Below are 14,479 nucleotides of genomic sequence, written 5' to 3'. Positions count from 1 at the left end.
AGGTCATAGGTTTCCAATAGGGATAATATAGGAATTAAAAAAATGGCATAGGTTTTTTTATTATAAGGTTAGTATCAGACTTAAAAAAAAAATGCCATATGGTTCCGATAGGAATAAATAGAAAAAGTCCATATGTTTCCAATAGGGATGCTATAGGAATAAAGAAAAATGGCATTGGTTTTAGATACTGGTGGAATATGTTATTAACTATGAAAAAATAAATTGTACGACTCCACTGGGGATCGAACCCAGAATCTCTGGTTCCGTAGACCAGCGCCTTATCCATTGGGCCATGGAGTCATTATAGTTTTCCAAACTCTATTTTTTAACTTAAATAATAAATTTTGAAAATTTACTTATTCGGATTGATGAAAAATTAGAAGTTGGAATTCACATTATCTCTGGAAAAAATGTAGTAAAAAATTTATCATTTGTAGTAATTGACCATGGATTGAGTTAAACAAAGAAGATGAATAAGTATTTCGATAATTATTTTGTACTTATCCTAGTATAATCAAATCATCACATAAAAAACATCAAAGCCAATCAATCAACTTAATAGCAGTTGCAACTATGAGATTTGTATTCTCCATCCTCATTTCAATTATGATTCTGCCACTATAAATGGTTTCTTTTATCATTATTATTTCTTTTTAATTAAAGGAATAATTCAGGAATTGGGTATATGAATCTTAACAAACAGATTTGAATATGACCTTATACCAACAATTCATATCTTGGTAAGATATTGGCCATCAATCAATTCTCTTCCTAAAAAATTGATGGCCAATATCTTACCAAGGTGTTATAGCCAATTTAACCGCTTAATCTTCTCTCCCAAAACTGTTGCAGTATCAATGGAGATAAAGATCAACATTTGAGAATAGGAACTTTACCTTTTTGGCAAAATTGCCCCTTATCTAAACTCTCCAATTTAACCATATTTCATTAATATTAGATTAATTTTACTTTTCATATTTTATTTTTACCTAGTCTGTCTTGTAAATTGTAATTGTGTATAAATATCAGTGTATGCAGTCCATTGCTTAACCATCCGACACTTCTCTTCTGACAACCTCTAATGGAGTCTCGTTTCTTTTCATCCCTTGTGACTTTCCTTGTATTTTCATCGCTGAGCTTGAGCCCATGGTTAGCGTTTGCCGGGCGCCCCGCAACAAGCGGTAATCAAAAGTGTTGCTTCCCAGCAATATTCAACTTTGGTGACTCCAATTCAGACACTGGTGGGTTATCAGCAGTGTTTGGTCAGGCTCCTCCCCCTCATGGCATGACATTCTTCGGCGGTCCCGCTGGCCGCTACTGTGATGGCCGTGTCATTGTTGACTTCATTGGTAAATAACTCAATTTCTCTTATCATTTCTGTGTTATCTCATCTCATGTCATTCATATCTATAGTATCCATTAACTCTTTAATCCTTCAATAGCTGGTTTCTTGTCATTGAATCATGTCAATCAATGAATAAATAGTTAGTCAATGATGATTAATCAGGACGTTTCTATCTTATCATGTTTATCTTTATCATGTGACCAACCAAATATTGAGTAAGCGTTACTCAACATATTGTCTTTATTTGAGAGATGGAAATGGAAATTAAAGTATCTTGAAAAGTTTAACCAAAAAAAAAAAAAGAAAGAAAATCCAGCGATGTATAAGTTGAGAGACAAAATTATCAACTTTTGGCCCCACTATGCAACTTTCCAACGTACCACATGTGTTCTGGATTATTTTATCAGATTGCGCGTGTTCTGAGTTCAATTATTGCAAATGGTGGATAGAGACTGTTTGTTTTTCAAGTCCGAAAAATTAGATATGAGATTTTCTGGCTACTACCGTTGATTGTTGGATGTTTATTTTCAGCTGAGCACTTTGGATTACCATACACTAGTCCATATCTGAGTGCGATAGGAACCGACTTAAACTATGGAGCCAACTTCGCCACGGCAGGATCAACCATCAGACCCCAGAACACAACTTTTCATGATACCGGTTTCAGTCCCATTTCCTTGGATGTTCAGTGGAATGAGTTCTATGATTTCCATACTAGATCCCAAGTTGTCCGTAACCACAGTGGAGTTTACCAGAAATTATTGCCCAAGAATAAAGCAGCTTATAGGGATATATTGCCCCCCATTGATGTCTTCAACAATGGCTTGTACACATTCGATATTGGCCAAAACGATCTCACTGCTGGTTACTTCCTAAACAAGACTACTGATGAAGTTCGAGAATATGTCCCAGAAGTTGTTAATAAGCTGAAAGACATCATCAGCGTTAGTCATACATAACACATAACCAAACTTCTTTATAAGTATCAATAATTGAGTGACTTAATTTTGTTGATGAAATTGTGGTATGCAGTGGATATACGGGCTTGGAGGAAGAAGCTTTTGGATTCACAATACAGGTCCGGTTGGCTGTCTACCGTATGTCTTTGAACGTATTCCAGTTTTAGCTTCACAGGTTGATAAGGCTGGATGCGCAATCCCATTCAACGATGTGGCTCAATATTTCAACAGCAAATTGAAAGAAGCTGTGGCACAATTGAGGCAGGAGTTTCCATTGGGCGCCTTCACATATGTTGATATCTACAAATTAAAATATACCATGTTTCACGATGGAGCCAAGCACGGTTAGACTTAATTTAAATTACCAAGTGATGAGTTATTATTATTGTCTATATTGAGGATTATGTATTGATTAATGCAGGTTTCACGGAAACGATAAAGAATTGCTGTGGTTTTGGTGGAAGGTATAATTTCAACTTGAAACAGGGCTGTGGATCAACGGAAATTGTGAATGGGACGCAGGTGGTGTTGGGAAAGGCATGTGACAAACCAGGAGAATATGTTGTTTGGGATGGAGTACACTTCACTGAAGCAGCTAACAAATTTATCTACAACAATATTGTTAGTGGAGCTTATTCGGATCCCCCTGTTCCTTTGGATATGGCTTGCCACAGAATGGATTGAGCCAGCTAGTTTTCATTTCTGTTTATGCACAGGCTAGCTAGATTTTCCATCTTCTCTTGTTAGCAATGCACATTTTAGTTGAAAATAATTAATAAAATTTGGAAGCAGTTTCTTAGTTCTATATAATTTGTCTCTTAAAATCAGTTTTCTTAGCATATCTGTAAAATGGGCCAAACAATTCCACTTCTAAAATTGAAATTTCAAAACAACAAACTATTTCCGAATCCAAGATAGGAAAGCATGATCCAGAATGAACAGAATCCTTTAATAACAAATTTTCAAGGAAATTTTTTTAGTAACAGAAATCATATTAATTAAATTTTTGAATTTAATTAATTAATTCAAGTTGCCATACCATTTTTTATTAGTAGCCCAAACCCCCGTCTTCTCTCTGTTTTCTCTCACTCTATCTCATGGAGCCTCGCTACTGTAAGCCTGTAATCATTTTAACCCTCTTAATTTCAGTAGCAACTACAACAACAGGTTTAAAGGCTTGCAATTTTCCAGCCATTTTTAACTTCGGTGATTCCAACTCAGACACTGGCGGCCTTTCAGCGGCATTCGGTCAAGCTCCTTCCCCGAATGGAGAGACGTATTTCCACACCCCAGCCGGTCGTTTCTCGGATGGTCGTCTCGTTATTGATTTTATAGGTACTTAATTACTTCCTTTTTCTTTTTTCTCATAAGTCAAAGACGAGGCAAAATGAAATTTAAATTCGTTATGACTTTCAAATTTGAATTATGGGGAGGCATAGATCTCAAGAATATTGGTCCAGCAATTAAATGCTATAAACTTTACCAGTTGTATTGCTGATCCATGGAATCTGTCAATTAGAAATTTATATTTTATTATAAATCATCATTGGAGAATCGCACGTGAGATTTTGCCAAATATGATCCTAAAACAATGCTTAAACTGCTGACAAAATGTTTCGATTATCTAAAATGCAAGGTGATCAATTTAAATATATAGATTTCATTTGATTTTAAGGAATTAAATTAATTCTGCTGTCTCATGTTGGTTGTCAGCTGAAGGCTTGAGATTGCCTCATCTCAGTGCCTTTCTGGACTCTGTGGGATCAAACTTCAGCCATGGGGCTAATTTTGCTACCGCTGGATCAACAATTAGGCCTCAGAACACAACCATCTCACAAAGTGGGTACAGTCCCATTTCACTAGATGTGCAATCCGTTCAGTACTCAGATTTCCATAGAAGATCTTCACTACTTTCGAGACAAGGTGATATTATATACTTTACTTTGAATAATAGAGAAAATCCCAAAACTAACCTATTGAATAAATCATTGAACATTTAGATACAAATAGTTAAACATTATACTCTCAAACAATAATGGATAGTTTTTGTACAACATAGTTTTAGATTTTTGAACATTAGGGTCCATCTATCAATTTTAAATTCATTTATTTCTTAATTGACAACATTCGATGGCTGATAACAATGTCAATGTAACGTTTCTTTTCACTTTGATGTACATTTGAATAACAATGGGGAGATATATAATTTGGCATAGGAGGAGTATTCGCAGAGTTGGTGCCCAAGGAGGATTATTTCGCTCAGGCATTGTACACCTTTGACATTGGCCAAAATGATATCACATCTGGTTACAAACTAAACATGACTACTGATCAAGTCAAAGCATATATTCCTGATGTCCTGCACCAGTTCTCCATTGCCATTAAGGTCAGATTTTTACTCTTAAGAATACAATTCATAATATAGTAAAGCTAAGTGTTCAATTAATGTTCTTAAACTCGTCCAGAATGTATATAGTCAAGGAGGGAGATCATTTTGGATACACAACACGGCTCCACTGGGTTGCCTTCCATATATTTTGGACCGCTTTCTTGTTACAGCAGCTCAAATAGATAAATACGGCTGCGCCACTCCCTTCAATCAGGTGGCTCAGTTCTTCAACACTAAACTTAAAGAAACCGTAATTCAGCTGAGAAAAGGTCTTCCTTTGGCTGCAATTACCTATGTAGATGTCTACTCTATCAAGTATATTCTTATCACTCAAGCCCAAAAACTAGGTAACCAACCATCAACACTTGTAAATTCCTTGTCTACAGATGAACAAACGTGGGTGATATTATTGTTGTCTGTGGAATTGCAGGATTTGAGAAGCCTCTAATAGCGTGTTGTGGTCATGGTGGGAAGTATAATTACAACGGGCACAGAAAATGTGGTAGCAAGATTACTGTAAATGGGAAGGAGATTGTGATTGCAAATTCGTGCAAAAACCCATCTGTTCGAGTAAACTGGGACGGGGTCCATTACACAGAGGCAGCCAACAAGTGGTTATTCAATCAACTGGTGAATGGCTCGTTTTCAGACCCACCACTCCCCTTGAGAATGGCTTGTCAAAGAATGGACCACTAATATCAGTTCACTTTTGCCTTTCAAAAGATAGGAATGGAGTAACCTTTTACACAGTAATAGGTAAGAGGTTTTATTTATTGGGCTTAGTTGCTGTCTTACGATAACTACTCTTTTGAAGTCTGCTNGGTCATGGTGGGAAGTATAATTACAACGGGCACAGAAAATGTGGTAGCAAGATTACTGTAAATGGGAAAGGGATTGTGATTGCAAATTCGTGCAAAAACCCATCTGTTCGAGTAAACTGGGACGGGGTCCATTACACAGAGGCAGCCAACAAGTGGGTATTCAATCAACTAGTGAATGGCTCGTTTTCAGACCCACCACTTCCCTTGAGAATGGCTTGTCAAAGAATGGACCACTAATATCAGTTCACTTTTGCCTTTCAAAAGATAGGAATGGAGTAACCTTTTACACAGTAATAGGTAAGAGGTTTTATTTATTGGGCTTAGTTGCTGTCTTACGATAACTACTCTTTTGAAGTCTGCTCCACCACCACCATTGGCCCAATTTCTGCGAGCATGTGGCAGGCAGCTTGTTATGGGCCAACTCATTTTTTTTTTCCCTAAAAAAACTTTAATAATTGTTTGTTTACTTCAATGAAGTAAATTAGGTAGAATATTAAACAAATTTAGTTAAGATGGTAGAATTTCTATATTTATATATAAAACAATCAAGTGAAGAAAACAATAAGAAGACCCATTTGAGCTACATATGCTTATATATAAAGAGTTTTCTGTCAACTCATTACATCCATCACCATCAATTTGCATAATCCCAAACATGGTGGATTGGACGTGTGTGAATATTGGTGAGCTTTTTCTGGTACACACAAAGTGAAAATATATAACATGGGATATGACTACATTGCTTTATATTATATATAAGAGCCTATCGAGATTGGAGAATTATTGTGCGTGCAATGCATGTGTAGTCCAATCTGGCCTGTCCAATCTTGTCCAGACTCAAAGATGGGATAGACTTCCAGCTCTATTTGGGCCCATGTACTGCAGTCTAATTGACCGGCATCCTAAATTTGTATGAACATGACGACCAGTTTTCTGTTTGAGATGATGATACGCATTTATCGTATATATGATAATGATGATGATGATGGTACTAATAAACTACTCTTGCACCACTCACCATTCACTCTACCTTCCAAGCATATAGGAACAAGCAAAACCTTGATGATTCACCTGCATTGTCATCATCTTCTTCTACTGATTCATCCTGCCTGCATACTTCTCCCAACTTTGATGAAGATGATGAAGGAGCTGATGTTGACGAGTTCACTGGCTTGAATATGAACATACCATGTCTTGGACCTGAACCAAATAGCCAATCATGGACATCCCAGTAAACTTCTACACTAGTTTTGCTTATTCTAACGGACTCATTGCCTCTGAACTTCCATTGAAGGTGTTTGATATGAATAGCTAGCTTTCCATCTACTCTTATCTGCAGTTCTGGATCAAACCCACCAAGACTGCTGTCACTGCTTATACTACTGTTGTTGCACTCAATTGAGATATCATGAAATGGCCCCTTTTCTTGGAATTTAACTCTCGTTGAGAATTTCTTCTTACCAAATACATGTTCCTTCCTTGATACCAGCATTGGTTCAATAAGAGAAGGCCTGCAACCAGTCTTTCGAAACGCGTCTTTCTTTAAATCACCAAGAAGTAAAACTACCTCTTCTTCACAAACAATGGCAACATAGTAATCCGATCTTGGCTCAGTCTCGCCATTGAATTTTGCAGCTTTAAGGTCCCAAACAACATCAACCATTCTACCATCTACTATAAAGTGCTTGGAGCCTTGTTTTCTCCAGAAGTACCATGGCTTGAGTTCAACTTTGCACCGATAATGCTTGTCGCCATCAGTTCCTTGAACGGAAACAGATAGGCCATGAAGCAGCAAATTCTTGCACCATGTAACAGTGACCAAACGACACTCACCGGCAAGCTTTGTTCGATATACAGACATAAACACACTCTGGCCTGACCTGGTTACTGTGGCTGTGTCATCAGCTTGCCTTTCACTAGAAGAAAAGCAAGCAGGAATGCCTATTGAATCTTGCATGGTAGTAGTTGAAAGTTAAGAGCTAGTGTGAAAAGGAATTGATTGGTTTTAACAGAAAATGGGAATCAATCTTGAAGTGGTGAGAATAGTATAATAAAAGTATCGGATCAAGATCTCATCCATAAGATCTGCTTCATGGATGCTGCCAGAAGTTGTGTGGGCAGCTTGCTATTATCAAGAGGAAGATGCTCAATTTCCAAGTTGGCAATAGTTTTGAAGGCAGGGAGTAGGGAGTGAATATGACGGAAGAGAAACTTATTTTATATTCAAACTATGTCTAATGTCTATGTGCAACCTAAGCTTTCCCATCAGCTTCTCACTTTTGCTCTCTCTTTCTCACAAAACTACTTTTTCCTTCTTCAAAGTGGGGTTGGCTTCAATGATAGGTTTCATCCCCAATTAAATTTATCTTTTTCATGCATGGTTAAAAACAAGCATACCCCTTTTTATCAGATTTGAAGTCTGTGTGAAAATGTACCTCCAAAAAGTTGTTCCTATATGAGAGAGAATTGGGTCCCTTCCAGCAAGAGAACATGTGGGTGGGGGCTGTAAAAATAATACATGAAATTGGATTTATCGCTTCTGCTCTTATTCATGCCCCAAAAAAGAACACGACCATTCGCCTTCATTCTTCCATTTGATGATCTGAGTCATATTTTTTATTATGCTAAAGTTCATGATTTATGCAATATGATTCTTGGTTTTGTAGGTTTCCATAAACAAATGGATGGGTTGCCAGTTTTATCAGTGTAATGAGATGCCTGGGATGGGGTGAGATTACGATTCATATATAATCAAATTGAATTCCTTTCAAAATCTATCCATCATAATTCTCACCAATATCCTGCCAAAAAAAAAAAAAAAATTATAAACTGTGCACTTTACAGAAGATGACCTAGAGGACAGGAAGAAATAGAACAACAGAGAGCAGTAGTTCAATGAAAACCTCAGTCAGGTGCTGGGAAAAATCACAAATGTCAATGAACCAGATGCCCGGAAAGCATAACAGAAGGAAGAAGAAAAGGAACTTCCCTTAGCAGATCAGCAGTCAAAGCAAATTAGGTAAAAATGTGCCAGTCTTAGGCAGCTGCTGCAATGCTTCAAATAGCTTCAAATATACAGGAAAGAGATTGGTGAAAGACTAGTCAACGTGCTGGTCCATTCTATAGGATCAGCTGTTGCTTCTAAAGTGGTTCAAATCGATTATCATCACTGTTATGTCATCCAAAGTACCCCTACTGACAGCAAGGTTTGCAAGCTCTTTACAAGCAGCCATAAGTCCAACAGAAGGAGGACTCTTCTTAAAGCCTGTGTTTTCTTGATTGGAAGGCTCGGTCTTTATATTTATTTTCTTGATCAATGAAATTCTTCGTGACTTTGATGGAGGGCTTCCGAATTCACAACCAAAGTCATCTTCACTATCTTTCCAGCTATCAGCAGTCTTCTTACATTTTGGTGAAGGAGTTGTCACTTTTGGCTGCTTGACCAGTGAAATCCTGCGTAACTTCGATGAAGGACTTACACTTACACACCCATAATCCTCATCATTTTCTTTGCTAAAATCGCAGGAGGGTCCCAATGTTTTTCCGGCCAATAACCGTTTCACAGTATCAACAGATTCTTGGGTGCCAACCTGGGTAAAATGTCAAAATCAAAATCAGTAATCAAGTGCAAATTGTCTATAACTATTCTCATCAAAGTTACTACTACTCTCATCAAAAGAAATAAATTTGGTATCTAACTATTCTCAACAGAAGAAATAAGTTTGATATCTCTATAAATGCAGTAAGACCTTAATGCTGGTAATGACACAGTGCATGACAAGAGAGTGGCTTGTTGACCATATCATGTATCCTAGATGTGTGGTAGGTATTGAGAACCTAGCTACCGTCTGTTTGCAAATATTACTACAACCTAATGTTACCAACTCTAGCATTTCAAACTGACTCTCCCCCAGTCCTCAAAAAATTTATTAAAGAAAAAAGGAGCTTGATCATCTATATCGTTGCAGAGGACTTAATCCATCAAATAAATGGTAAGACTGTGTCAGCAGACAAGGCATACAAAATGCATATGAAAATAGAAAAAGATGAGTCAACTTAGGACAAGCAACTGCAACAAGAAGCACAAATCAACTAGAAGGACACAGCAAATAACAAGTTGCTGCTGCTCTTTCACAGTCTGCCCTTCTGCTCTTTCACAGTCTGTCCTTTCTCACCTCATCCCAAAGTCCATCGGATGCCAACACAAGAAACTCCGTGTCTGAATTTAAGTGAAGGATTTTTGTATCAGGCTCAGCCAGTACCCAATCCTTCAGATGAGCATCTCCAATACTTCTAGACACAGAAAGTATCCCATGTACTCTCCAAGCTCCTCGATGCAATTCCACGTATCCTCCCTGCACCACAGTATCAGTATAAACCGTCAAAAGTCAAAATAAATTTCAGCTCCTCCCTTCTAATTTTGACAGCACAAGAAAGAGCACCTTATTCTCTATTCGTTTACGTTCATCCTCTCTCTCTGCTCTATGATCCGTTGTAAGGGCTTCAGCCACTCCTCCTCTAGATAGAACAGCTCTACAGTCTCCCAAGTTTGAGACAACAACCTCTTGTCCTTCAATTAAGGCTGTGACACAACAGGCACCACTGACTAAACCCTGCATTTCATTTAGAATATCCCCTAAGTAAAAGGCAATCAAGGTGAACATTGAAGATTGGCAGAAAGATGCAAGTATCTCATACAAGGAAATATTGATGTATGAGAATTGTAGATACACTAACTCCACTTTTAACTTTAAATTCAAAAGAAATTTGTATGTACAGATTAAAAGAGTTATAATAGCTCAACATATCTTCCCAGGTTGTCGCTACAAATAAAAATGTTATATGTTTCACATATCGTGATCTGCATTCCAAGCCATCAAAAGCCATGCTTTTCTATAGTAAATTATTAAACTTAAAACATTCAACTTTTACCATCTAGCTGGGCTTCTGATGTTATGTTTTGGTGAAAAAACTATAATATCAATAAGCCGAAGGCCTAAACAGCGGCAAATTGAATAAACAACTCCTTTCAGTTGTTCGAAAAGCAAAATATACAAAATCTTATGGACAGGTTACTTTTAGGAAAAAAGAAAAAACCAGCATCATATGAAGATGATAGATCCATTCAACACTACAAACAGTTTTACTATCTAAGGTTATAAAAGAGTTCTTATAGAATATGCAAATGATTATGACAGTAATTAACTTTTATTGTATGGGTTGCGACTGAACCCTTCAACTGCAACAACAGAATTACACACGACTAATGGATCCTCTCCAATCGGATTCGTACATGTGATAAGACTCTAGACAAGTCTTTCAAAATTCAATTCAAGTTTCAAAAGTCTTTGGTCTTGCACATTATTCTTTCATTGTTAGACCAACCACCCATGTTTTCTCAAAACTATACTGAGGACTAAAAGTTTATCTGAGAAGCCAAGATTTGTAATTCTCCGACTGTCTTTTTAATTTCAGGGTAAGAATTTATAGTCAACTCACTTAAAGAGGGTTATTTACATTATTCATAAATACATTATTTGAAATTCAAAGGCATTAAATGCATTGTAACGCCTAGGAAAATAAAATCTTTTGTTTCTCTTTTTAATTACTTAGTTTAAGCTAAACACCAGAAAGACTTTACTAATTCACACACAAAACCATAAACATAAAACAAAAACAAATTGCTATTACCTGTTTCAAGAACTCGTCATCGGTTTTTAGATACCCAGCTTTAACAGCTTCATCCTTTTCCTTTTCTCCTGTACAGTCCTTCATCATTTCAAAAATATTTTTATGCAAATTTTCTACAACAAACTCTGCAGCCTTTTTGCCTCCATGTCCATCATAGACGCCAAAGAAACTCTATAAATAACCAACAAAGAAAGAAAAAAATCATATTCAAAATTACAATATAATGTGAAAATGAGGAAAAAGAAAAACAAATAAAAAGCTGGTGCAAAATAATTACTTTATTGGAGTTGCCCTGTAAGCAAGAAATGATATTGTGAGAATCTTCCATGAACTTTTTCTTGCCTTTGCGGGAGAAAACAGCGACACCATGTCCATTAAAAGAAACGGCGTCGACATCGTCGTTGAGAGGCGTCAAGTCTTTGAACTTAAGCTTGTCCTTATGGATTTCTTGCAAGACATTGGGGATCTGAATCTTGGGAGGTCTCTTACGCTTCAAAGAGGGGATTTGGGAGAGTGATTTGTTGTCCATTCTGATCTGGGAAAGGAAAGAATGGTCGCTGGTGGTAATTGAAGAAGGCATGGTGAAGAGAGAGTGTAATGGGGTAATAGCAATAGCAACGGCTATAAAAGAAAGGGAAGAGAAAAAAAGAACTGAAGTGTAGGAGTCAAAGTAAATGAGAGGAGTTCAAAGGATAATCTCCGGTTGTGCCGTTGGGATGTATTTTACTATTTTTGGGTCAACAGTTTGAATGCGTACTTAGTCGACACTGGAGGGAACTCATTTTTGGTGCTTTTTACTTTTGTCCCTTTTAATCAAATAAAACAAAATTATGGTCCCTTTTTTTTTACTCTAAATAAATATATATATTTCAAATTATTATTTTTTTTGCATCATATCAAATTTATTTAGTGGGATAAAGTAATGAATATTATAGGGTATCTGGTTCAAAGTGGAAAAAAATATTTGAATTGTATTTTTTAGATTTTTTTTATACGAAATTATGTATGTTTTCAATGCTCCACTATTTTTTTTATTGTTTATTAATTTATTTTTTTTTTTTTTTTTTTTGTTTTTTTTTTTTTATTTTTTTTATTTTTTTTTTTTTTTTTTTTTTTTTTTTTTTTTTTGTAAATTTAATTTGTTTTTATTTATATTTTTTTTTATTAATTTTTTATTTTTTTAAATTTTCAATTTTTTTAATTTTTATTTTTTTTTATTTTATTTTTATTTTTTATATTATTTTTTTTTATTTTGTGTTTGTTTTATTTTTTTAATTTTTTTTTTTTTTATTTATATTTTTTTTTTTGATTTTTATTATTTTTTTTATTTTTTGTATTTTTTTTTTTTTTTTTTTTTTTTATTTTTTTTTTTTTTTTTTTTTTTTTTTTTTTATTTTTTTTTTTTATTTTTTTCTTGTATTTTCTTTTTTTGTATTTTTTTTTTTTATTATTATTTTTATTATTATTTTTTATTTTTTTTTTTTTATTTTTTATCTTTTATTTTTTTTTCTTAATTATTTTTTTTATTTTAATAATTTGTTTTTTTTTTTTATTTCTTTTTTTTTCTTTTTTTTTTTTTTTTTTTTTCGACTTTCTTTTTTTTTTCATTCTTTTTTCTTTCTTTTTTTGATCTTGTTTTTATTTATTATTTTTCTTTTTTATTTTTTTTTTATCTTTTCTTATCTATCTTGTTCTTTTTTATCATTTTTTATTTTTTTTTTTTTTTGTTGTTTTTTTTTTTTTTTGTTTTTTTTTGTTTTTTTTTTTTAATTTTATTTTTTTATTTTTTTTTTTTTTTTTTTGTTTTTTTTGTTTTTGTTTTTTTTTTAAATTTTTTGTTTTATTTTTTTTTTTATTTTTTGTTTTATTTTTTTTTGTTTTTTTTTTTTTTTTATTTTTTTTTTAAATTTTAATTTTTTTTATGTATTTTTTTATCTTATTTTTTTTTATTTTATTTTTTTTTTTATTTTATTTTTTTTTTCTTAATTTTATTTTCTTTAATTTTTTTTTTTTTTTTTATTTTTTTTTTTTGTTTTTTTTTTTAATTTTTTATTATTTTATTATTTTTTTTTTTTTTTTTTTTATTTTATTTTATTTTTTTTTTTTTTTTTTTTATTTTTTCTTATTTATTTATTTTTTTATTTTTTAATTTTTTTATTTTATATTTTTTTTTTTATTTTTTTTGTTTTGTTTTTTTTTTTTTTTTTGATTTTATAAATTTTTTTTTGTTTTTATTTTTTTTATTTTCTTTTTTTAAGCCTCCTACATCCACTTCTTCAAGACAACCTCCTTTAAGTAACACTAGAATTAGTCATCAGATTGCGCCAAAAATACTAGTTTGATAGGATTTCGCCTCTAGATTTATAGGATTTCGTCCATAAGATGTTTGATTAAAAGTATGTGAAAGATTGTCTCTTAAACTAGGCTTAAACACACAACAAGAACAATACTCTCAAAGGTTTTCAAATGAGTACAAGAGAGTGATGATTTTTATTTGGATTTTTAGCTCAAGGGATTTTGTGAGAATGTTTTTAATATGACTTTGTATCTCTAATATTATCTCTCTCTGTTTCTTTGCAATAAAATGCTCTATTTATTGCTCATTACTTCCCTTTGAAGCAAAGAATCATTGTTGCATTTAATACAAATCTGAAAAGCCTACAGACACAAGAGGAACGAGTGTTCCACCATTGCGAATTGTCGTTCCTAACATCAACGGTCACTTAGTATAGCTTTAGGGTTTCTACGATAATCATTCCGCCATCACGAACGGTCATACCACCATCGCTCACAATCATTCCACTGCAGAGAACGATCAGTCTATTGGCTCCTTACAAATCCATTAAAATTCCAAAAACATGCACGACTTCCTAGAACGATGACGTTCTGCCAAGAACGATCTCTAAGTAGAAATGGTCATTCCATCACGAGGAATGATCGTTCCACTTTAGATACATGAACTTCAATTTAATCTTCAAGGCTGGACTTCTAAGATTTGTCAAAGGTGAGAAATGTTTGAATTCTAAGTACTTTGACTTTTGACTTGAATGGAACAAGCATGTTGTTTGGTGGTGTCGTTGCGAGTGACTTGACTTCATTTTAAATAGAAGCATGCACGATCATGTGGAATGATGTCGTGCGGCGAGGACATGCATCTGGGTGTATTTGTTTTGCTTTGGTGTGGATCTCGGTTCTGGTTCTAGCAATGGTGGAACCAAAACTGAAATCGCATAGTACCGATTCCAATTTTTGAGAATCGGAACCAATCCTATGA

At 34.1% G+C, this 14,479-nt stretch overlaps 3 protein-coding genes and 1 non-coding gene across 4 annotated transcripts; 2 read left to right on the top strand and 2 right to left on the bottom strand.

Annotated features, from left to right (window-relative positions):
* Positions 1-227: 227 nt before the first annotated feature.
* On the bottom strand, positions 228-300 carry TRNAR-ACG. Its single transcript has one exon. It is a non-coding gene; the product is annotated as a tRNA-Arg (tRNA).
* A 564-nt stretch (positions 301-864) lies between these two features.
* LOC116134583 (alpha-L-fucosidase 3-like) lies at positions 865-3,109 on the top strand. The gene is made up of 4 exons (XM_031420269.1): positions 865-1,349; positions 1,877-2,289; positions 2,378-2,648; positions 2,726-3,109. The coding sequence occupies exons 1-4, from the start codon at positions 1,082-1,084 to the stop codon at positions 2,986-2,988; spliced, it is 1,215 nt and encodes a 404-aa protein (XP_031276129.1). The 5' UTR covers positions 865-1,081; the 3' UTR covers positions 2,989-3,109.
* Positions 3,110-3,310: 201 nt separating this feature from the next.
* On the top strand, positions 3,311-5,485 carry LOC116134630 (GDSL esterase/lipase At3g26430-like). The gene is made up of 5 exons (XM_031420310.1): positions 3,311-3,639; positions 4,018-4,227; positions 4,521-4,690; positions 4,770-5,040; positions 5,124-5,485. Exons 1-5 carry the CDS (start codon positions 3,402-3,404, stop codon positions 5,387-5,389), a joined length of 1,155 nt encoding a protein of 384 aa, XP_031276170.1. The 5' UTR covers positions 3,311-3,401; the 3' UTR covers positions 5,390-5,485.
* A 657-nt stretch (positions 5,486-6,142) lies between these two features.
* On the bottom strand, positions 6,143-11,812 carry LOC116134629 (probable protein phosphatase 2C 14). Its single transcript, XM_031420309.1, has 6 exons — positions 11,483-11,812; positions 11,206-11,376; positions 9,957-10,127; positions 9,690-9,869; positions 8,654-9,104; positions 6,143-7,455 (listed from the first exon to the last, which is right to left on the bottom strand). The coding sequence occupies exons 1-6, from the start codon at positions 11,783-11,785 to the stop codon at positions 6,536-6,538; spliced, it is 2,196 nt and encodes a 731-aa protein (XP_031276169.1). The 5' UTR covers positions 11,786-11,812; the 3' UTR covers positions 6,143-6,535.
* Positions 11,813-14,479: the final 2,667 nt, after the last annotated feature.

The sequence above is a fragment of the Pistacia vera genome, unplaced genomic scaffold (genome assembly GCF_008641045.1).
Source record: "Pistacia vera cultivar Batoury unplaced genomic scaffold, PisVer_v2 Contig29, whole genome shotgun sequence".
In the NCBI taxonomy this organism is placed as follows: Eukaryota; Viridiplantae; Streptophyta; class Magnoliopsida; order Sapindales; family Anacardiaceae; genus Pistacia; species Pistacia vera.
This window is presented reverse-complemented; position numbering and strand designations above follow the sequence as displayed.